General features: G+C 47.1%; 1 protein-coding gene across 1 annotated transcript in view; it reads left to right on the top strand.

Moving 5' to 3' along the window:
* Nucleotides 1-3,168: 3,168 nt before the first annotated feature.
* Nucleotides 3,169-24,761, top strand: part of LOC100344894 (calpain-13) — a 63,301-nt gene continuing 41,708 nt past the window's right edge. The window contains exons 1-4 of the mRNA XM_070069722.1: nucleotides 3,169-3,434; nucleotides 15,738-15,784; nucleotides 19,916-20,147; nucleotides 24,622-24,694. Of these exons, the coding sequence (XP_069925823.1) occupies nucleotides 19,950-20,147; nucleotides 24,622-24,694 (271 nt within the window). The 5' untranslated portion in view covers nucleotides 3,169-3,434; nucleotides 15,738-15,784; nucleotides 19,916-19,949. The remainder of the gene's footprint in view (nucleotides 3,435-15,737; nucleotides 15,785-19,915; nucleotides 20,148-24,621; nucleotides 24,695-24,761) is intronic.

The raw sequence follows: 24,761 nt of genomic DNA on the forward strand, positions 1-24,761 counted from the left end.
AGGGGCAGCTGGGGACCCGGATACTAATATGTGTACGGTTTTCTTGTGACACATCAGAGCAAGGTCACCGTCCTTCCTGTAGGACCCTGAGCAGCAGGGGTGGCCTGGGCACTGGCTGATGGAGGGTCAAGGACAGCCACAGCCCAGTGCTGATGACAATGGTACCTACACCCAGTCAGTGCCCAAGGCTCAACATGTAGCCATGTAGACAAGGTGGTTGCCATGGAGGCTTCAGCAGGCCTCAGCCACACAGCTGGAAGCTGATCAGTGAAGGACACAGAGCCTCAGTGGCAGGGGAAGCTGTGTGCTGCATCTGGGAGTGGTGGGATATGAGGGGCATGGCCTGTTCCCGTGACTGCCATGCCATTAACATGAGGTGTGTCCGGCTTTATGACCCTGGGCCTGATTCTCTGGAAAACGCAAATCACTGAGAGTTGACCCCTAAAGTGCACAGGAGGTAGAGCATGAAAAGGCCAAGGTTTCCTCCAATAAACGGCCCCCCTGGAGCTGCACAGAGCCCTCTCTACAGACCCCCATTGCTTTATTATTATTATTATTATTATTATTATTATTATTTTCACAGGCAGAGTGGACAGTGAGAGAGAGAGAAAGAGAGAAAATTCTTCCTTTGCTGTTGGTTCACCATCCAATGGCTGCCACGGATGCCACGCTGAAGCCAGCGCACCACGGTGATCCAAAGGCAGGAGCCAGGTATCTCTCCAGGTCTCCGATGGGGTGCAGGGCCCAACACTTGGGCCATCCTCCACTGCACTCCCCGGCCACAGCAGTGAGCTGGCCGGGAAGAGGGGCAACCGGGAAAGAATCTGACGCTCCGACTGGGACTAGAACCCGGTGTGCTGGCGCCACTAGGCAGAGGATTAGGCTATTGAGCTGCGGCGCCGGCCCCCCATTGCTTTTTACAAAAGTTTTTTTAATTACCTGAAGGGCAGAGTTAAAGAGAAAGAGTGGGGGACAGAAAGTGAGAAATCTTCTACTTGCTGGTCACCCTCCAAATGACCACAATGGCCTGGCTGGACCAGGCTGAAGCCAGGAGCCTGGAACTCCATGCAGATCTCCCATGCAGGTGGCTCGGGCTCAAGTACTTGGTTGGGCCATCTTCGGCTGCTTCCTCAGGTGCATTAGTAGAGAGTTTGGTTGGAAGTGATGCAACCAGAATGCAACCAGCACCGTTATTGAATGCCACTGTTGAAAGCGAAAGCTTTACTCACTACAGCACCAGCCCTATAAGCCATTATTCTGCACAGTTGTCCCCCACGTGAGCAATTTGGGTACCAAATTCTCCAATGGGTAGATGGTTTCTTTTGAACTCACTGCTCCCAATGACTGCTCTAAACAGATATCTTGTCTGCTATTAGGGGAGAAAAATCTGCATTAGGAAGTGGAAATCCTACAGATGGTTTTCCTCGAGGCCCCATGTCTAGGTAGGCTCATGGGGGAATGGCATTCTACAGAACTCCCCAACCATGTTTTTTGTTCCAAAACTGATTTTCAAAGGCACTATTAGTAAAATAGTTTTGTGCATGTTGCGCAAGTATTTGCTTATTTATTCATTAGCTATATTTATATAATGGGGTCTATGTATTGTTTCCGGTATTTTTAGTTGAAAGTTCTAATAGAGTATTCCCAGGGGTCCTCCTTAATGAACATGAGGGAGGGGCCAGTACTGTGGCATAGTGGGCTAAGCCTCTTCCTGTGGTGCCAGCATCCCATATGGCTGCTTGTTTATGTCCCACCTGCTCCACTTCCAATCCAGCTCTTTGCAAATGGCCTGAGAAAGCAGTGAAAGATGGCTCAGGTGCTTGGTTCCCTGTACCCACATGGGAGACATAGCAATCTCCTGGCTCCTGGCTTTAGTCCCAGTCCTTGTGGCCATTTAGGGAGTGAACCAGCAGATGGAAGACCTTTGTCTCTCCCTTTGTCTGTAGCTATGCCTCTCAAATAAATAAAATCTTTTTCCAATTATGTGAGAGAGATGAGCAAGCAGTGTGATCCTCACGTCACAGAAAAGGAAACCAGGACTCAGAGGGAAGGGACTTGTCCAGGTCATAGAATCAAAACTCATAGACCTCAGGTGAAAACACACTTCTAGTCAGGCAGGCGGCTCTCCCCGGCCCAGCGTGCCATCTCCCAGGCTGGTCACAACCACACTGTGCAGGGGCACACGTTCATCTGTCCTTGTTACTATTTATCTCTTCTACCCAGCACAGTGTGGGGATGGATGCGTCCTAAATATTCCCACCAGTTCAACATTTCTCCTTGCTTTGCTGCCTTTACCCTGCGTCCTTCAGCATAGGGGAAACCAGGTTGGCAGGAAGCATTTGCTGCCTGTTTATCTCTTTCTTCTGGATCTGCCAGCTGGGAGGCTGTACAAACTTTCCCTAGATCTTACTATGTCCAAGGAGTAAGGGATTCTGCAACTAGGAGCTGACATTTTGGCACAGTGGGTTAAACAGCTGCATGCCAAGCTGTCAGCCCATATTGGTGGGCTGGTTCAAGTACTAACTTCTCTGCTTCCAATCCAGCTTCCTGCTAGTGCACCTGGAAAAGCAGCAGAAGATGGTCTAAGGACCTGGGCTTCTGCCATCCATGGAGGAGACCCAGATGGTGTTCCAGGCTCCTGGCTCTGACCTGCCCCAGCCCCAGCAGTTGTGGCCATTTTGGGGGTGAACCAGCAGATGGAGGATCTCTCTCTCTCCCCTCTGCTCCCCCCATCACTCTACCTTTAAAATAAATCGATCATTAAAATGGATACTCTGCTCTCTTCTCTAGGAAGAAGATGCTGGCTCAGGAGAAAGCACCTGATTCATGTGCTAGAGTGGGCACACTCGATGAGAGGCACAGGGCTCAGCGCTTTCCTGGGTGAGGATGGCACATGGAGGCAGGCTGCTACCCTGAGTCTTTTCTCAGCACATCCTGTGTGCTGAGGGAAAACACCAAATCCCTGAAGCGGGAGGAAAGTGAAGAAATGGAAAGATCTGGAACCATTGAAAACCACAAACAAGGCAGCCAAGAAATCAGCAGTTCAAGGTCACAGGGGGTGAAGGGGGAATCAGGGGTTATGGGGAGGCTCTGGGGATCTTGCTAATAAAAAAAATCAGTACCTCTCTCTCTCCCTCTGAGAGTTGCTGGCATCACTGTTTAACTAAGGTGGAGCATTAGCACCTGGTGTGCCCATATAAGGAAGAGCCGAAGAGGCAGACACCAGCAGCTGCCAGCCCTGCCGGTCTGCTGGCCGTTCTTCCCCTGAGACTGCCGCCCTCACCTGCCGGACCTCTCTCTCTGCCTGTCCTCTCTGCCACTCTCCATCCCGCGGAAGTGCTGCAGCTCAGCCTGTGGGCCTGCTCCGTCCCGAGCCAGCTCCCTGCAGGAAGGCTGCTGTCGGCACCCAGCAGACACACGTGTCTGGGAGTCAGGTACGGACTGAGTGGTGGTCTCCAGGAGCTCGGGGTCAGGACAGTCCTCCAAATGGTGCTGGCCTCCAAGTTGCTCCTGAGAGCTTCTTTAGCTCACAGCAGCTGAGGCCCCACCCTCAGTGGGATGTGGAAACTGGGGATGTGGAGGCAGATGGTCCAAGGATGGGCTCTAGGAAAAACCAAGAGATGAGTTAGTTTTCTAAGAGAAGCTCCTGTAAACTATGCAGTTGTGGTAGCCTGGATGTCAGTCATTGAGCTGCCTTTGCTATCTGCTCAAAGTGACAACCTGGAGGGCTATGTTGACCGTAAGGGACACCCTGATGGTGGCCATCCTGTGCTCTTGGTTCACTGATGTATGGCCTCTGACATATAGTAGGTGTTTAAGAAATATTTGGTCAAAGGAATAATGAGTCCAGCCCGTTGTTTTCTAATTATTTAGCTTAACAGTTATATGAGAGACATTGAAAAATGTGAGTTTATCACAAAAGGCAGGTCGCTGTCACTTCAGAGGGTCAGGTGGTCCCTACACCCCACCAGCTGTGTCACTGTCTCATTCCTGTGTTTCTGCAGCTGTTGAACCTGCGTGACCTCTGAGATAGGATGCTGTTCTCAGGGAGACAGTTCTAGCTGGATAGCTCGACCCCAAACTAACCAGATTAGAGCAAAGGCAGTGTTTCCCCTCTGTAGTTCCAGCTGGGCTGCCCTGTTTGTCCTGGGTCACACACAGAACACTGCTAACCCCCAAGTGGGGTTTGCTGGGTCTTTAGTCAGCAGATTCTCTGGAGCTCTCCCACCCTGTACCCAGCTTGACGGAACCTCTGTTTTACTTTGCAGGGGTATGGGACAGGGGCAGGTAGCAGCTGCAGAAAGCCTTATGTATTTGTATCCTTGCATTGATCGATGAGTATACAGTAATCTACTTATTGTATAATAGGTAAGAGTTACATGTAGCATCAGCTCATTACCCCCAGTTTGTAGATGGAAAGCTGACTTACTGCCAAGTTCATGCCAGATGCAAATGACAGAGCTAGGGTTCTGTTGTGCCTGGTAGTCTGTCTTGTCCCTTGGTTACTTAATTATATTCAAGGATCCACTTGGAAGAATGCCTTAGCAGAAAAGCTGCTAACAAATACAGAAATTAGTGACTCACCTGCCACCCTGAGGGCATGCTTGATGTCAAGCTCTGTGTTAGCAGTGTGGCTTCAGGCATGTTTCTGAGCATCCCTTGGTCCTAGATTGTTAATATCATTGTTAATATCATTGTTAATATTCTCTGGACATGGTGCAAAACTCTATTGTTTCCTGGAATCACCTCTTTCCCATGAGAAAGCCAGGAAGAGGTCTTCAAGTGGGCTGGTCCATGCCACCACTGCTCACTCTTGGGAAGAAGTCAGGGTGAGCACATCTCAACCCCTCAAAGCTTAGCCTGGTGAGAAAGCCTAAGACCACACAGATGTTAGAACAGAATCCAGAGAAGACTGTTAATTTCTTACCACCCCTGGAACTCAATTTATTTTCCTTCTTTTTAAGATTTATTTTATTTATTTGAAAGGCAGAGTTGCAGACAGACAGACAGACACACACACACAGAGAGAGAGAAAGAGAGAGAGAGAGAGAGAGATCTTCCATCTTCTGATTCACTCTGTGAATGGCCACAATGGCCAGGGCTGGGCCCAGCCAGGAGCCAAAAGCTTCATTCAGGTCTCCCATGTGGGTGCAGGGGCCCATGCACTTGGGCCATCTTCCACTGCTTTCCCAGGCCATTAGCAGAGAGCTGGATCAGAAATAGAACATCCGAGAATTAAACCAGTGCCCATATGGGATACCGGCATTGCAGGCAGCGGCTTAACCCATTACACTACAATGCCAGCCCCGGGACTCTGTTTCTTGAACAAGTATTTCTAAATCAGGACACCCAGAACATGAATTCTCGGCGTTGTTGCTGGGAACTCATTGATATAAAGTTTCTTTGATCAAATATTTGAACAGATGTTGCCTCCTCCTTTTCCCTCCTTGGAGACTCATGATTCAGATTTGTACGTAAAGGCCCTGAGAAGACCAAAACAAAGGAATCGGCTGACCTGAGAGCACCAGCACTTTCCAGAACCACTGGTTGGAAGCACTGATTGGGGTCCTAGTGGCTCTGGGCTGTCTCTCTCTGTCTTGATCCCGGGTTCTCAGGGGAACTTCCCGGATTATGCACTACTTTTTGCTTTGCACAAACCTTTCTGAAAAGGAACAAGATATATATTGTGATATGGTGGGAGGCTGCAGGGTACATGGAAAGCTCACTAATCTGCAAAGTCAACAACCAGGAAAGCTCAGCCAAGCCTTGCTTCCTTGTCTTCATAATGAAAACAGAGGAATAAGGCACCCCAGGGGAACTCCCAGCCCCTTGTAACCTGGGATGTTCAGATAAAAGGGAGCAAAGAGTGCCCCTTACCCTCCTTACCTCGTCCTGAGGCTGTGGCTCAGACAATGGGTTGCTTCTACATTACTGGACCAAAAGAGGGCCAGGCCTCTGGGGTCAACATCCTTGTCCACCAAATAAGCCCTCAGGGACCTTTGGAACTGAGAGTGTCCATGACCTTGAAAGGAACAGCCCTTCCACCAGCACTGGGCCCTTGGCTGAAGGCTGGGTCAGCCCTGCCGTGCCCACCTCCTCTGCCTGTGGTTCAGGACCTGCCAGGAACTCCCACTCAGCTCAAGGACTAAGCTAGATCCCATCATGCCTATGCACCAAAGACGCACAGAGCCGTTGTCTCCATCATTTATGAGCGCATGTCTGCCTACAGGAGCTGCAGTATCTTCCCACCAAGGGCACAAGGCAGGAGAGGTCATGGGCTCCCAAGCCATTGGACTGGGGGCCCCAGTCCTCTTAGTCAACCACTCTGTCTGCTCCCCAGTCTAATCTGTAGCCAGGAGCTGCTGCCAACCTGCTGAGCTTCCTCACTAAGCTTCATCTCCCGTAGCCCCAGCTTCCTCGCGGGAACTGAAGAGGCTTTCAGATGGCATTGCCTGTGGGACACATGCAGGCCAGAGGCTTTCTGAATAGGCTGGTTGCTGTGACCGGTGGCCTGGCCTGGGCACCTCGCTATAGCCCAGGGACTGTCTCCCCCTGCACTGCCTTGGAACCCTTGCCTGCTCCCTCAGCCAGGTCACGTTCCCCAAGTGGGCTTAGGACTTGCTATGGCTCACTGACCGCCTCACCTGTTCTGGAATGCAGTCCAGGTAGGGGGAAGGTCAGAGGGTTCTCGTGACCCAGTGCCCGTCTCTCCTCACCCTGCTCTTCTCTGCTACCCTTCTGATTCTCACGCTGCCGCCCCGCCCACACCGGCACGCACATTGACACAATTGTGCTTGAAGTTCATGCTCTTTTGTGCTGCTCTTTCACATAGGTACTACAGAAAAGTTCTTGGTTGTTTGTGTTCTATTTGAGATGCAGAGAGATGGTTGGGGGAGGGGAGGAAGAGAGAAATGGATTGATCCCATCTGCTGCTTCACTCCCCAGATGCCTTCAATGTCTGCTGTGCAGGCTGAGGCAATGAACCAGGAACTTGATGGGGTTCTCCCATGTGGGTGGTAGGGACCCAACTTCTTGGGTCATCACTGCTGCCTCCCAGGGTGTGCACTTAGCAGGAGGCTGGAATCTGAAATAGAGCCAGGATTGAACCAGGCACTCCAATATGTGGTAATGGGATACAGGCATCCCATAGGCAGCTTAACACAGGCCCAGTGCCTGCCCCTAACTCTTATATTTGAAGACTTTCCCCTCCCGTGTACACACACTGTCCCGGTTCCCAGAGATATGACCTTACGTGTTCCATAGAAGCTTTCTTTCAAAAAAAATCTCAGAACAAGGAAGTTGATCTGGGCCTCCCTGGGAGCCACTGTCAGGTATCCCTGAGCTCCTGGGGGAGATGGCTGCTGGGCTGCTGGCACTACTGGCTCTCTCTCCCACCCCTGGCACATCCAGGCCACAGTAGGAAGAGCCATCAGCAAAGTTGGAACCAGGCTCCCTGTCCAAGGTTGGATTCCTTGCCTCTGTGACCTCCACCCAGCCTGAGATGCCCAAAGTGACCAGACTGGGATGCCTGAGGTCATGGCCAGAGGCCCAGTGCTGGCCCTGCCATACTTGTCTCTCCCCTGTGCCATGGCCAGAGGCAGCGCTCTGGGGTGGGATCTTTTGAGAGCTCCACCTGGAAGTCACAGCGATTGTGTTCTGTCTTCCTGCTGTGCGTTGGTGGCCACATCTGATGGTAGGCACGCGTGGTGATTGTGGCCCATGGGGTGCTGGAAGCGCATGAGAATGGGTATCCTCCCTGGCTCTCATCATTTCTGCATCTTGGCCTCTCCTCCGTCCTCTGCCTCAGTCTCTGTCTCCACTGACTGCTGTCCCTGGCTTGCTCTCTCTGTCTCTCGGCCTCTCTGGTTGAGACTCCCTGCCATCTTGCCTTTCTCTGTGTGGTCCCTCTGTCTTTATCCCAGCCATTGTCTATTTTTCTTTGTCTCCCATACAATGAAACCTGACACAGTAGGCTAAGAGCGAATCCTTAAGAACAAATGGACTATCTAAATGAATCCTCAGCTGCAAATAACCTTTTTAAAAAAGAAAGAAAAATGTAAGGAAAAAGGACGCCAGGGCCTGTTCTCTCTGGTGAATGCCTTTGGGAAGTGAGCAGCTTGGAGCCTGGGTCCTGCCTGTGGTCTCTATCTGAACGAGGGACCTGTGCGACCCAACAATTTAACTTGATCATGGCAGGCCCCAAGCTCCTAAACCTAATCCGATTCCAAGAAAACATGAATCTGCTTAGTGGGAAGCACATCCCTTCTTCATGGGTGAAAAAATAAATCTATGCCCAGAAATATTAACTGTTGGTGCTCCTGAGACACATATAGTTCTAGAACCCAGAAATGTTACTCTGCCGTGTCCAAAGGCTACAGCAGACAGTCTGCTAGAGAGCTATAGAACCTGGGAAGAGTGCTCTGTGTTGGGTGTAGGCTGCAGCGGAAGGTAGACTCAAGACAGTTTCCTCTGTGAAATTCCATCTTCTTGGTTTTTTTTTTTTTAGATTTATTTATTTATTTGAAAGTCAGAGTTACACACACACACAGAGAGAGAGAGAGAGAGGTGTTTCATCTGCTGGTTCACTCCCCAGCTGGCCGCAGTGGCCAGAGCTGCACCAATCCAAAGCCAGGAGCCAGGACCTTCTTCCGAGTCTCCCATGTGGGTGCAGGGGCCCAAGGACTTGGGGCATCTTCCACTGCTTCCTAGGCCACAGCAGAGAGCTGGATCGGAAATGGAGCAGCCAGGTCTTGAACCGGCACCCATATGGGATGCCGGCGCTTCAGGCCAGGGCATTAACCTGCTGTGCCACACTGCTGGCCCCCATTTTCTTGGTTTTGAGATCATTTGGAATCTTAATTCTGCCATCTGTTGGTTAAAGGTTATTCTTGTATTTTTATTATTCAAAATGCTGAAAGACTTGAAAAGGATCTTCATTTTCATTTCAATATCTTCTTCCACAAGTAAGATGAAATGTTGAACAGAGCAGGACAAGGAGAGCTCTGTGACTGTTACAGTGCAATGGTTCCAGGATAAGTCAGAATCATTAATCTATCATCTCTGGGTCAAGTAGAAAATTCTACTCACTGCACTATACTTACTATGCTACAGTGCACTGCTGTACTACATGTTATACAACCCATCCCGTTTTACCATCTTACAGGTAGAGGGCATGGGAGCTAAAATTAAAAAAAAGAAAGAAAGAAAGAAAAGGAAATATCTGTGTGTATCAGTATTGCTGCAAAGATAGTTTTGTAAAACTTTTTAAAAGCAAATGTTTTACATATTTTTGTCTTTCTCCAAAGTAGGGACTCTATTTAGGGGTGTGAGTAGGGAGGAGAAGTGGAGGGAAATTAAATACTTGGCTTTAATGAGATTATTACCTGTTTTTAGAAATACCAGCATTATTTCCTAACAAACACTTAAAAATATCTCTTTGCAGTTCCATCACAAAATTTGGCTATGAATACCAAGCTTCTTAAAAATATTATTTAGAACTATAAAAAATTTAAATCAGTGTTTTAGAAAAATGTGAATCACAAATAAATGTTCTATTTTTTAGAAAGACTCACAATGTTTCTTTTATTAAGTAAATTGTGTTCCTGGCTGCTACATGGGACACCTGGATTGTGTTCTTGGCTCCCACCTTTGGCCAAAACACTCATCCATTGTGGGCACTTGAGGAGTGAGCCAGCAGACACGGATGCTTGCTCTTTAAGAAATAAATAAATATCTGAAAACAAAGATGAACATTTGGCTCAGCTTCTAAAAGTTAAACTGATAATTGCTTGTAATACATTTCTATCTGTGTGAAGTGGAGGATATCTGTTCATCAGTAGACACTGTAAAAATGAACAGGATAAACCTGAGTGGGAGAAGATACTGGTAACACAACCAATGAAAGACAAATGTCCAGTGTAGGGGAAGAATTCCTACAAATCAATAAATAAAAGACAACACAGGGGACAAATGGGTGTAAGATATAAGTATTCATTTCACCAGACAGGGAACGGTGAATGGGGAAGAAACATATTGAGAGATACTCAATCTTCACAGTAATCAGGGAAACAATTTAAGACCATAGGGGGTTGCCCTTTCCACTCTCTAGACGGATACAAATAAGAAGCTTGCCAATACCAAGGGTGAATGAGGATTTATTGCAATGGGACCTCTTACAGCACTGGTGAGGTTAAAAACTGGCACAGCCTTGGAAATATTAAATGTTGGCATACTTGGCGAGGCAGAGTCTGTGTGTACCCTAAACCTGGAAATTCCACTCCTGGGAATGTGACCTAGAAAACAGCAGGTGTGCCCAAGAACATTTACAGCATGCTTTTTCAATAAAACACAGGAGAAGATTATTAAACATCCAAGGACTGGCGATAGTTAGTTGTACAGAAGAGGAAGTGAGTGAAATCTAGCTATTATTAACCTGGTGGGGTTAAAAAAAAGAGTTGCTGATGCATAAGTTGTATATTTAACTTTTAGGCAACTTTAGTTGTAACTGACTTACAATAACTGAACATAACCTGTACACCTTGGTGAGTTTTTACACATGTGAAACATCACCATACTCAATAAATATTTCTATCACCCCCAAAGGTTTTCTTACAACTCTTTTTAATGCATTGCTCCCTACATCCCCATTTGTGAGTAACCACAGAATTTCTGTCATGGTACATTAATTTGCATTTCTAGGATTTTATATAAATGGACAATATGCTGTGTACTGTTTTGATTGGTTTCTCTCGGTATTTTTGTGGGTTTTTTTTGAGATTTATTCATGTTGTGTCTATCAATAATTCATTCCTTTTTATTACTGAGTAGTGCTTTATTTTATGGTTATATTATGTCACAATGTGTATATTCATTCACCTTGTGACAGAGTTTGGGTTGTTTCCAGTTTTTGCTGTTAAGTGGAAGCCTGTGTTGAGCTTTTATCTACACAGCTTTGCATGAACATAGCACTTTCATTTCTCTTGGGTGAATTCTTGGGACTGGAATGGCTGGATCATATGGTATGTGGATGTTTACCTTTTTAGGAAATGTTTAAGACATTTTTAAAGAGAAGTTTAGGAAAACTTATTGCCACTGTTTACTGATGGGTCTGTACCATTTTGTGTATCCACCACAATGTTGTGAAGGTTCTGGCTGCTTTATTTTCTCACAATTACTCTCATCTTTCCAATTTTAGTCTTTCTAAAGTCTATAATGACTTCTCAGTATGCTATTAATTTCTGTATCACTGGTGACTTATGATTTGGGACATGTTTTCATGTTGATCATTGCCTGTACTTACATGTTCTTCGGTAAAGTATCCATTCAGATCTTTTGATCATTCTCATGGATTATTTTTCACTCATTATTTATCTCTTCTTTACATATTCTGAATACAAGTCCTTTTTTCTGATATATGTGCCATGAACATTTTCTCCTGATCCAGATTTTCTTGTTTTCTTAATGGTATCTCTTTAAGCTTGCTAAACCTAAGTTACCTTTCCTCCACTTTTTTTTTTCCTAGTAAGGCTTATAAATTTTTCTGTGCCTTTTTTGTAAAGATTTATGTTTTTGTTTATTTGTGAGGCAGAGTTGGAGAGAGAGAGAGAAACATAGAGAGAGATCTTCCATCCTCTGGTTCACTCTCCAAATGGTCCCAATGACCAGGGCTGGGCCAGGCCAAAGCCAGGAACCAGGAGCTTCTTCTAGGTCTCCCTTGTGGGTGCCAGGGGCCCAAGGACTTGGGCCATCTTCTGTTCTTTCCTTGCCTATTAGCAGGGAGCTGGATCGGAAGTGGAGCAGCCACGTCTGTAATTGGTTCCTTTGTGGGGTGCGGGTGTCTCAAGCAGAGGCTTAACCTGCTATGCCAGAATGCCGGCCCCCAAGCTTTTATGTCTTATCAAATACATTTCCACTTGTCTCAATTGAGCAAATGTTTTCTCCAATGTTGTCTTTTGAAATGTAATTTTAAGATTTACCTTTAGGTCTATGGTCCTTTGCACTTGTGTGTATGGTGTGATGTGTAGTCTAGGTTTGTTTACTCTTTTCCATATGGCGAGCCTGTTGATACACTTTTATTGGAAGACTTTTATTTCCCCATTGAGCTGCCTTTGTATTAGCTCACATAATTGACCATACACGTGTCTGCATTCTGCACTCTGCTCCATCAATCTACCTGTCCATCTGTTTGCCCTTATTATAGATTTATAACATGTATTAAAGCCCAATTAATTAAGTCTTCCAGTATTTTTCTTCTCTTGAAAATTTGGACTATTTTAGATCCTTTTCATTCAGATGTTTATTATAGCATCAGCTTGTTGATTTCTAATAAAAAGAATATGCTGGAGTTTTGGTTAGTATCATGTTGTGGAAATGCTATGGGTAATCGGGGGGGACTTGTCATCTGGTCATTACTGAATCTTTTAATCAACGACTCTGATATTTCTCTCCATTTATTTAGGTTTCCTTCAGTTTCTTTCGTCAAAGATTTGTTTGTTTTTTTTTTTGTAGAGATCTTTTGCTAGATATGTTCCTATGTCGTTTTTTTCTAGGTGCTACTATTTTCCTGTTGTTTCCTACTGTTTACTGCTATGGTAGGAAATACAAGCTGTTTTGGGTATTAACCTTGTATCTGTGACCTTGCTAAGTTTAATTATTATTTGCAGTAGTTGTTTTGAGGATCTCCCACCATCAAGATGTTAAAGTAGGGGCCACTTTTTCTCCTTCCTGATCTTTTGGCCTTTTCTCTTTATTGCATGGGCTAGGACCTTCAGTACTGTGGTTAATGTAGTGACAAGGGTATCAGGGTATTGCCACCTTCATTCTGACCACAAAGAGAAGAAAATACACTCTTCCGTTATTAAGTATGATGTTACCTGTAGGTTCTTTACAGGTGCCCTGCGTACATTTAAGAGCGTTACCTACTGTTTCTAGTTTTCTCTGAGTTTTTTTTGGTTTGTTTTTGTGTTTTAAATCATAGATATATGTCTTTGTAGCCCTTCAACGTGGTGAATTGCAAACCAGTCTTCCATTCCTGTGACAAACTTAACTTAGTCATGATAAAATATCTATTTGTTTTCTTACATTATTGGATTTCACTTGCTAAAATTTTGTCAAGGGTCCTTGCATCCCTTTGCATTCATTGGAGAATATTGGTCTGTAATTTTTTTTCAGGGGCTGAATTTCTTTATGAGGTTTTGTTAGTATGGTGCTGAACTGATAAAATAAACTCAGCAGTGTCTGTTTCTCTTCTACTCTATTTTCTGAAGACTTTTATGTGAGATCAGTGTTACTTTGTCCTTGAAAGTATCATACATTTCACCAGTGAGATTTTGTGGGCCTGGGGGTTTCTTTGTGAGAAAACCTTTGATTAGCAAATTGAGTTTCTTTGTGGATATAGGATTATTCAGAGTTTCTGTTTCTTCTTATACCAACTTTGGTCAGCACATTTATATAGCTCATCAATTTTTTAGCATTGGATTGTATGTAGTATTTTCCTGTTAGTCTTTAATGTCTTCAGGATGCATGATGACAACCGTTTTATCAATGATGATAGTGATATTTTCTCTCTCTCTCTTTCTTGACAGGCAGAGTTAGACAGTAGAGAGAGACCGAGACAGAGAGAAAGGTCTTCCTTTTTCCGTTGGTTCACCCCACAAATGGCCGCCACGGCTGGCGCGCTGCAGCCAGTGCGCTGCACTGATCCAAAGCCAGGAGCCAGGTGCTTCCAACTGGTCTCCCATGCGGGTGCAGGGCCCAAGCACCTGAGCCATCCTCCACTGCCCTCCTGGGCCACAGCAGAGAGCTGGACTGGAAGAGGAGCAACCAGGACTAGAACCCAGCGCCCATATCAGATGCCAGCGCCGCAGGCAGAGGATTAACTAAGTGAGCCACAGTGCCAGCCCTATTTGCTCTCTCTCTTTAGATCTTTTTGGCTTGACTGGGAGAGTGTGTCAATTTGTTGACAGATTTTTACTTTTCCTGTTTCCTCCATGGTCTATTTTATTAAGTTGTGCCCTTGTATTTGTTATTTGCTTTTATTTTGAGTTTTTTTTTTTAAATCTGACTTATGACATCATCGTTCACTCATGAGTTATTTGGGGTTTTCTTAAATATCCTATTGCTATGAAGTCCAGCCTGTGCATTTCGTGTAGAAGAACAACTGGGAGGAAGGGGGAAGGTGAGGTAAAACGCCCTTACCCTGTGCCCAGGCAGGTGTGATTTAGATTCAGCTGTGTCTGTTCTCACAACTCTTCATTTTCACAGTGTAGGAGGGAGAAATGCAAGGAAGCATAGGACAAGATTAGAACCAGAAAAGTAACTAATAATGGGTGTTCTTGCCTAAGGCTCATAGCTTACATCTCCTGTCTATTTTCTCATTGGGTTTTTGCATCAAGCATCCTTGGCGAAAGAAGAAACTTAGGTGCTCGGTGCTCAGGAAATTCCCTGGGGTCAGAGAGCTATGAAGGGGCAGAATGAGGACTGGAGGCCGGGGATCCTGAAGTCATTTAACTTCTGTGAATCTTTTCTATGTATGTAACCATTCTCCAACAAAAGGGCTTGCCAGTCCTGTGTGTGAAACCCTGAAAGTGAACTTCAGTTTCTTCACTGAGGACTTCTTCGAGCTTCTTGTGAATCCCCGTAGAGATTGATCAGTATGAAATGTTTCCCAGAACAATTCGGCCACATAAGCTGCTGGTTATGATGCACATCAGAAAGCTACTGCTCCACAGGACACACCCAGGAAGAACTGCTATGTGACATTCATTCTGACAACACCTGCCAGCAGTGCATTGAGTATCTGTTATGTGCCTGGTTTGGCGCCAGGTACTGGCAGACCAAAAATACTGTGGAGCCCCATTAGCGGGCCTTGGTATTACCTGAGACATCTCGGTCAGTCAGGAGCCCTCATCCCCTTTCTACTGTGAATCCAAGACATGTCTGCTCACCCAGCACTGTCAAGCTCTCCTCTGTCATTGTCCTGGTGTCCAGTGGCATCCAGCACCTGTTGCCGGAGGTCCTTATTGATACACCCAGCTCCCGTTTGATCTACATTCTCCCTCAACTAGGCAGCCAGGCCTGAGAGAGGCACTGGGCCAGCCCGGGGCCAGTCAATGCTGTGGCCTGAATTATTCTGTTGCCAGCTTCACAAGGGGCCTTGACCCCGGGGGGACTGTCTGTGAAACCAGGTCTCTAGAAGTTACCTAAGGTTAAAGAGTGGAGCCTAATCTGATAGGACTGTGGCCTTATAAGAACACGAGGTGTGGAGGGACCTCTCTCTGTCCCTCCCTTCCACCCATTCCTCTTTCTTCCCTTCCAACCCCATCCCATGCTGCGTGAGGACACGAGCCAGGGAGGGGGCTCTCACCAGCACCTGCTGTGCCAGCTTCCTCATTCCCAGAAGTGTGAGAAAATGAGCTCTGTGGTTTAAGCTTAACGTGCAGGGGTTTTTGGTACCCAGGCTGAGCAGACAGTCAGCTCGGCAGGGGTTACTGCGAGGACCTGGGCTTCACTTTGTGTCATAGATGCTGAGGTGAGCAGAAGAGGCCTCCATCCCCGGCAGCACCTCCCGCCTGCCTCTGGAGCTGGAGACAGGAGCACACACACTCTCCCAGGGAGAGCTTTATGCCAGCTATGTTCACCATCTTGCTAGCCACTCCAGTGCCATTTTTCTTGCTAACCCCAAAAGTTACCCCAACAGCAGAAAACTTAATACCAGGCCTTTAATCTCTCTCTTTCAGTCACTTCAGGCGGCTGTCTTCTGCCTTTGGCTGTCTTGGCTTGTGAGGTAAGTGTAAAGTAGAAAAAAGGGGAAGAAACCAGTGTGACGAGTGAGAACACTTTGGGGGGTCCCTCCTGGGGCACACAAGAGGGACCTGTTGGCATGTTCTATACGCCCATCCTGAGAAAGTGAGGCTTCAGGCTGTTCCCCAGCAATGACATGAGCAGTTCAAAGAGAAAGGGAAAGCCTGGTAGGTGGGAGGTGTGTGTGAGTGTGTGTGTGTGTGTGTGTGTGTGTGTGAGTTGGGGCTGGGTTGGGGGGAGGGGTTGCCGAGCAAGCTTCCCCTGCCTGCCTTCCCTTTTATTCACCAAGGTTCATCCCTCAGTTGATGATGCTGTGGCACAGCAGGTTAAGTCACCGCCTACAATGCCAGCATCCCACATAAGCACCAGTTCTAGTCCTGGCTGTTGCACTTCCAACCCAGCTCCCTCCTAATGCATCTGGGAGAGCAGCAGCAGGTGTCCCAAATGGAAGATGAAAGGAGATTGAAGATACGTCTGTCTCTCTCCCTCTATCTCTGTCTCTCCCCCACCCCAACTCTGCCTTTCAAATAAATAAATCTTTAAAAAAAGATAAAGATTCTCCCCTCAGAGGTGCCCAGCTCCTCCAGCATTAGATGTATTCCTGTGAGTGGTCCCCACAGCCTTTCTGTTCCCCCTGGGCCTGGGCAGGCCAGTCATGAGTGGTGAGCAGCAGCAGAGCTGAGGACACAGGTCTGGCCGCCCACTGTGGCCCTCCCCTCTGCCAGCCTCTCTGAGCCTAGCCTGTCCTGGGTATGAGCACATCCTCCTCTTGGGGCTGTTGGGTCTCTGCACATTCTCTCCACACCCAAAATAATTGCATCACATGGATAACTGTATTAACTGACCACTGTCCATTTACCTATCCATGTGATAGGCATCTTACAAGTGTGGCTTCCTCTGCACCTCATAGCACCCCTATGATGTGTGTACCACTACTATCATCTCCACTTCACCAATGAGGAAAGTAAATATTAGAATGGGAGTTCCAGGGGCGGGCACTTGGTGCAGTGGGTTAAAGCCCTGGCCTGAAGCACTGGCATCCCATTTGGGTGCTGGTTCTAATCCCGGCTGCTCCTCTTCCAATCCAGCTCTCTACTATGGCCTGGGAAAGCAGTAGAAGATGGCCCAAGTCCTTGGGCCCCTGCATCCATGTGGGAGACCCAGAAGAAGCTCCTGGCTTTGGATCAGCCCATTTCTGACCCTTGCAGCCAGCCACCTGGGGAATGAACCAGCCGATGGAAGACCTCTCTGTCTCTACCTCTCTCTGTAACTCTCACTTTCAAATAAATAAAATAAATATTTTTTAAAAAAAGAATGGGAGTTCCTGAAGTCCAGCCAGATCACTACCCAGCATGAGCAGTGGGGTTCTGCAGGTGGGCTGGGAGCCAGTTGATTTTTTTTTTAAGATTTATTTATTTATTTGAAAGTCAAAGTTTTTTAAATACTTATTTATTAATTTGAAAGTCAAAGTTACACAGAGAAGGAGGGTCAGAGAGGGAGAGAGAATTCGCTGGTTCACTCTCCAATTGGCTGCAACAGCCAGAGCTGCTCTGATCCGAAGTCAGGAGCCAGGAGCTTCTTCTGGGTCTCCCACGTCGGGGTGCACATGGGTACAAGGGCCCAAGGACTTGGGCCATCTTCTACTGCTTTCCCAGGCCATAGCAGAGAGCTGGATCAGAAGTGGAGCAGCCAGGACTCAAACAGGTGCCCATATGGGATGCCGGTACTGCTGACCGTGGCTTTACCTGCTATGCCATAGCCCCAGCCCCCATGGGACCCAATTTTATGATGCTTATGGAGATGTGAAGCAAGTCTTTAGATGTTCATTTTCTCCATACAAGTAAGGGCTGCTTGCTGGAATCCCAGATTGTGTTATTAAGGGTAACCAGTTTAATTTTCATGAACTAAAATTAGCTCACCACATGAGTTGATCTTATGTGCTAATATTTCACAGAGAGGTGGGAAGTTTGGCAAAGCTGTCCCTGAGCACACACGGAGAGCTGGTAAACCCACAATTTTCACAACTCTTCATTACCAGGTGTTACTGCCTTTGCCTTGAGTTGTCAATTTCTGTCACTGTTTTCTTGCTCTTGAGTGATGCCTGGCTGTTATTTCAGCTTCATCACTGTTTATTTAATTTGTTGTGGGCTTAACCCTATTGCGAATGGTGAGGCATATTGGATATTTTGACTTGTTATTTTACAAAACCTATGTTGAAGAAATGTATATATCATGTTAAGTAAAAACCAAATGAAATTGTGTATATTTAACCATTTTTTACCTTAGGTTAAACCATACAAAACTGACTATATTTAACCAAAATTACCTACAAATATGACAATTACACATTGTTCCATCTACTAGTTCAAATATAAATTATTCATATCCTGTTTGCAAGACAATTGTATGTACATTTCCCTCCAAATTACATTTCATTGGTAATATTCTAATCTGTGAAATCTAAACAATTTGCCACATACAGTCATTTAGCTGTAAGAAAATTACTAAGTTATTGTAAGTTTGCTTACAATCACTTGCTTAGGTTCACGTCACATTCTTGATCACATGATTCCTTTTCCCATGTGAGATGGGGAGGGGTGGGACACACAGACGCTGGGGTCTTTTGTGCCACCTAAGCAGACTGATGGAGAAGCTGTAAAAGCAGCACCTTGGGGTCTGAGGAGGTTTTTCAAGCCCCACAACTGGTAAGCGTGGATTCTGCATCGAGACCCAGGCCAGCGCACAGGTACAGGATCTGATATATATATTGGCAGACAGTATCATCCTTATGGTGGCCTGAATGAAAAACCTCAGACTTACTCGACTTCTTTTTAGGGAAATTGGGGCATGCACATTCATTGAACGCCGACTGTATGTGTGTTCTTTTAGGTCAAACCTCATGGAACACTACAACTAGCCCTGCAAGGGTGGGCTGATCAGTCCACACAGGTAGAGATGTAGCTGTCCAAGCTCTAGGATTAGCTCAGTATTGTAGACTTGATGGACATGGAAAGCAAACTTCAAAACCACGTGACCGTTCTCCACCATGTCTTGTTTTTTACTCCTTCCCCCCTCCTTGCCATATTCAATTTACCAACTAATCCTCTTGGTTCCACCTGAAGTCTCTCTCCCCTCTGCCATGTTCACTCTCCACTCTCTATCATTGTCTGTCCCATGGACAAGAGCAGCAGCCTCCTCACTTCTATCTCTTCTCATCCTCTCCACCTGGCTCCCAACTTGCTCCCTACATCACCACTGGACATCAGATCTAATCCATCTGATCAGACCCTACCTCTTCAGACCCTGCTTGCAGGATGTAAAACCCTTCAGAATCTGACTCTAACCCATATTGCTGGCCATCTCTTCCAAAGTCCCTGCCATTAGCTCCCCCTGCCCCCTGCCCCACAAAACCAACAAAGCCTCCAGTGACTCTACATTCTGTCCAGTGCTCCAAGACATTTCCAGCCCAACTGCTGGACCTCCGTACGCTGACCACTCGGGGTGCCCGTAGGCACTTTGGAAAGAAGTCAATCCATCCTGTGCCTGGCAATTTCCTCTTCCTGGAAGGCACAATTCAAAGGTCACTGCCAGTGAGAGAGTCATTCAGAGTGCCATGCAATTCACAGCTCCTCCTCTTTACTCCACCGGACTTTGTACACATTTTCAGTTGAACTCTTCCTGTTGGATGATATATATAGTTATTGAAATGTCTTCCATCTTTCCCACTTGATAATGAGCCTCTAGGGGATAAAGATCATGTTGTATTTATATTTGGATTGCCAGTATTCCAGAGAACGCCTGGCACAGGTCAATGCTCAACCAGTGTCCATTAAATGTGTCAATGGCCCGGTAGGCTCTCAGGTACATTGGAGCGCACGGTGAAGCTGTTCAGTACAGCAGACTGAATGCAGATCTGGAGTAAGAATGTTGAATTCTACCTGAGGCTTGCCTACCCACTGGCCACGTCACCAGGAACAGCGTGGATCTGGGTCTCAGTCCTCCCACTTGTAAATGGAGGGGAGGGTAGTGGACATCTGAGTACCCTTATAGACTCAGGGCTGATGATCCAAATGACTTGACAGCTCACTCCAGAAAATATTCCTTCTCTCACCAGAAAGAAACCATCTCCGAAGTTTCACAAGGGAGTCATGGCACAAAACTGCAGGCCTGTGGCAGAGTCTTCCTTCATCAAGTTCAAGGAGCAGGACTTCAGCTCCTTGCGGGATCATTGCTTAAGCAGGCGCCAGCTCTTTGAGGATGAGACATTCCCCGCCATGGCTTCTTCCATAGGCCAGAAGTTGCTCCAGGGAAAGAACCTGTCCCAAGTGGAGTGGAAGCGGCCACACGTGAGTGAACCCCCAAGAACACACCCAGCTCTGGGACCCTTGGAGCACCTGCCTTGGTGCCTCCCACTAAAAGGAGGAAGGACTCAGAATGAAACTGGCCTGGTCCCTCTGCTACAGTGGTCAGTGGTGTATGCACTCGGGGGGATGGGGAGACTAATGAAAACAGGACCTGGGAACCTTGAGCTGTACGTAACCCAGTTCTAACAAACTACATCATTATGTTGAGTGAGCACATCACTAGGTTAAAATGCCTCAGTTTTCTCACCAGAAAAATGGGAAACCCCAGTTATGAATATTATAGTAGTTGGTCTATAGGTATAGTAGTTGGTCTACAGAGTCTCTTCCACCTCCGTTATTGGGTCCATTTATCAGTCTGCCATCCTTTATTCTCTTCAGATATGAATAACTATATGTCCTTTTCTGTGCCCCTATCTGAATTTCCTCCCAGGGAATATATCATGTCAGTCATTCATACTGTAGGATGAATTTCAGTTCTTGCCCTGCCTCTCTTTTATATTTACATGTTTAATCTTATAGAAAATTGATCACCTATAAAAGAATTTCAGACATCAGCCATCAAACTAAGGAGATATAGCAGAGCAATGTTTAAACCAGCCTCATTCCCGCCCCAGCAGATGTCCACTACTAGTTCTGCCTTGCAGCAAGGGGAGCCCTGATGATTTTTCTAGAACAATCTCAATTTTAGGGTGTGAAACTCCATGGGATATTTCTCATGGTCATACTCTCCTCGGGATTAATGTTGAGGCAAAAGATCTGGATTAGAACCATTGTGAGGGTTCTGAAACCCATTGCTGCTGTTGGTGCTTCTGCAAACTGATGGCACAACCCAGACCAAGGGAAAACAGGATAATATCTAGTAAGTTAATGAATCTAATATCAGTAGCCATCACTAAACACTGAATACCCACCAAGCATTCTACTGGGCTCTTTCAATATGGCCAGGGGAGTTTAAACAGAAAAGGAACTTTCTGGCTGTGGATACGTAGTGGATATCTGCCACAGGGAAACGTTGACGGCATCCAGCTGTACGGGAGACAGCCTCTTCCCTGCATCTAGACAGATTTGTAGCTTAGGGGAAGGGAAGCGTCCATGGGGATGAGGTTAGGCTTGAGGAGCTGCTTAAAGGAAGATGTGGGTATTTCAGCCTCCTAGGGTCTTTCTCATTATCCATCCTCAGTAAATCTCCACCAACAACTTCATTCTTCTGACCTTCACCTGTCAGGGAGAGCTGAGGCAGGCACCACACATGCTGTTCTTTACCTCACGTGGTACTTGAGTGCGTAACAGGGACTCTGCTAGGATTTGGATGAATGAATACACGAGTGAGTGAACAAATGAATGAATGACTCTGAGCCCTTAAATGTGACGTTCCCTTGGCTCAGAGCTGGCAACATGCATATTTTCCTAGAACTTTTGAGGACTTTCCGTGTGTCCTCTCTTCCTTTATCTCCTCTGTTTGCTCCCAATTTTATAGGAAGGTGAGTTGAGGCTCAGCCAGGTGATGAGACTTGCCCAGGTGACATGGTTAGGGAAGGGAAGGGTCCAGGATTGAAATTCAGACTCCTGACTCCACATACAATATTCTTACTCACATGGACATGAATGCATAATGGGAACTCAGCTAGGATTTGGGTGAATGAGTGATAGAACACTTGAATGAATGACTCTGAGTTGTGAGATGCAACTTTCCATCTTGTATGTGCATTAGAGAAAACTCGGGTTGCCCTCTTTTCTAGGCAGGATGGCAGAGGAATAAACCAATGTGTTCAACCCTTCAACATTGTAATGACCTTGACAGCCATAGTTGTAACTGTGGTCACAAACAGCCCGAGACAGGAACCAGAGCCAGGTTTTCCACAAGGCTGACAGGGACTCAGCCACTGGAGCACTGCCTGTTGCCTCCCCAGGTGCACATTAGCAGGGAGCTGGAGTCAGGGGTAGAGCCATACTCAAACCCAGTCACTCCCAACATGCAACACAGGCATCCAAGCAGCAGCATCTTAACCACTTCACCCAGTACCTAACCCCAGAGAGAGCATTTCCTTTTCTTTTTTTAAGATTTATTTATTTATTTGAAAGTCAGAGTTAGAGAGAGAGACAGAGAGAGATTCTTCCATCCATTCTTCCATCCACTGATTCCCTCTCTCTCTCTCACTCTCTCTCTCTCTTTTTTTTTTTTTTTTTTTTTTTTTGGACAGGCAGAGTTATACAGTGAGAGAGAGAGACCGAATGAAAGGTCTTCCTTCCGCTGGTCCACCCCCAACAGGGCCGCTGCCTAATTCGTGTTTATATTCTATCATGTTCAATAATGACTGCGCCCTAGACTCTGCCTTGGCCTGTGGGGGCAGCCTTTTTCATTCTGCAGGTATTACAAAAGAACTGCATCAATATTTATTGAGCAAGGACTCTGTCAGCTGCTGAGCTAAGCACTGCACTTCCTGCTCCTCATTCCAGGTGGCAGGTCTGGTTCTCCTCCACTGCAGGGCATAGTCGTGGCATCGAGCAGCTGGCCCTTGCCATGGTGGCTCTATCACGTGTTTCTCCCACCTGGGTGCACCTGTTCTGTGTTCATGCTCATTTTACATGGAAGGATACTGAGGCTTAGCCAAGCAAAGCAGAGAGCTCGAGGCTCAAGGTCATGCAGGGAGAACTGTCATGGCAGAATCCACACCGGTTTGTCTGTCGGGGCTCTCCAAGCATGCCCACCACGAGGAAGGGCTGCAGCTCCGTGGCAGAGGAATGGAGTGAAACAGTCCTCACTCCTGGTCCCGCCGTGGGGCCCCAGCCTGTGAAAGTCCCATGAGAGGAGGGCTCTGGGTGTCCCTGCTCATGGCAGCAGCCTCCTTTAAAAGATCCAACTCCTTTTCCAGTATGGAAAAAGTGCGATGGAGTGGAGGGTGGGGTGGCACACTTGAGACACTGAGGTGCCAGCATCCCGTATCAGAGTGCTGGGGTTCGAGTGCCGTCTCTGCCCCTGCTGCTGCTCCCAGTTTCCACTGGTGAGTCTGAGAAGGCCAACATGGAGTTCTGGCTCCTGGCTGTGGCCTGACAGCCCTGACTATTGGGGAGTGAACCAGCAGATGGGAGATTCCCTCTCTCTCTCTCTCTCTCTCTCTCTCTCTCTCTATTTCTCTCTGCCTTTAAAATAAAAATAAACAAATCTTCATTTCAAAAGCTCTTAGGGTGCCCCCAAGGTGTTTTAAAATTGGCTCCGTGGCCCCAGCACACTGCCAGACTCAGGCAGGGCCTTCTTCCCTGCTGGCTTGTGTTAGAGGAGATGCGGTTCTGTCCAGCCTTGGCTCTGGCCGGGTGACCCCCACCCTGCAGGCCTGGGCCTGAGCGTGTCCCGCCTGGCATCCGACGGGCTGGTGTCTGTTGGGAAAGCAGGGAAGCAGTGCAGGGGGAGGATGCCCTCAGCTGGGTGAGGTGTACACTTCTGTTTGTCCTGGAGTCTGCACCTCCACCAGGAGACTGGCAGCTCAGGCAGGGCTGGCAGGTGCTCCTGGACACATGACTCTGTATGCTGATCACTGTGGAGCCAAAGAACCCATTTACAGCCCTGCCCCGTACCCTGGGAACTTGCTTGTCAATATGAGAAGAAATGACACAGCCAAAATTACCAAGCTGTGCGCCTTGTACCACAGAACTGCAGGCAGAGCTGCACTGAGAGGTAGCTGAGACGAACACCGAGGGCTCCTTGTGCACACAAACCTCGAGGCCTGGCTGTGGCTGGGACGGGAGACAGACCCTGGCACAGTGTGCCTTCAGTGTGCATGTGGGCCCCCTGCAGGAACTCTCAGGTCAGCTCAGAGTCCCTCAAATTCTGCCAGACACTGCTGCTCTCTGGAATCCTCCACCCTGCCTCACCCCGCCCTTTCTGTGGCTGGCAGGTGCTTTGTGTGTTGGAGGTCAGGGAAGAATTGGACACTGAGTAAACAGCACATGGGACAAGGGCCCAGGCACCTTCCGGTCTCAGTCTGAGTTAGCCGCATCTGAGCAGTGGGCAAGAACTGAGCAATCGCATGTCCCATGTGGCATAAGGCCATAAGGCTGGATTTGAACCTGGAGTCCAGAATGCCTAAGCTTCGGTGTGAGCTGGTCTGGTACTGTATTATGTTTAGAAATGTCTCCTCTAATACAGATATCCCATTCTGTTTTGTCCATTTGCAACCTCTTAATAAAACGCTGGTTTGCGGAAGGCTATTTGCTACAAGAATCTTGAATCCTCATTTATGTTATCCTCAAGCAGTTTGTGTGGGCATCATTGCCTCTGATTCCTGCCTTCCTGGTAGCAGGAAAAGCTGAAGAACAAAGGGAAGGTTCAAACTCCGATTTTCAGTACTCACCTAAGATTTAACCTCGGTCCTTCAAAGACAAAGGGAATGATGTCTTAGGAACCCCCCTGGGACATAGAGGACAAAGGATGCTATAGTGTTTCTTCCTCTTTCCTAAGGATTTGTCAGTGGGCCCCCCTCACTTCATCCTGGAAGGTGTGAGCAGATTTGACATCCAACAAGGAAAAGCAGGTAAGAAATCAGCTTTTTCTGGGAAGCCACTGTGTCTTGGACCAAGTAGATAGATGCCCATCTGTAC

This window comes from Oryctolagus cuniculus, chromosome 2, assembly GCF_964237555.1.
Source record: "Oryctolagus cuniculus chromosome 2, mOryCun1.1, whole genome shotgun sequence".
Taxonomy (NCBI): Eukaryota; Metazoa; Chordata; class Mammalia; order Lagomorpha; family Leporidae; genus Oryctolagus; species Oryctolagus cuniculus.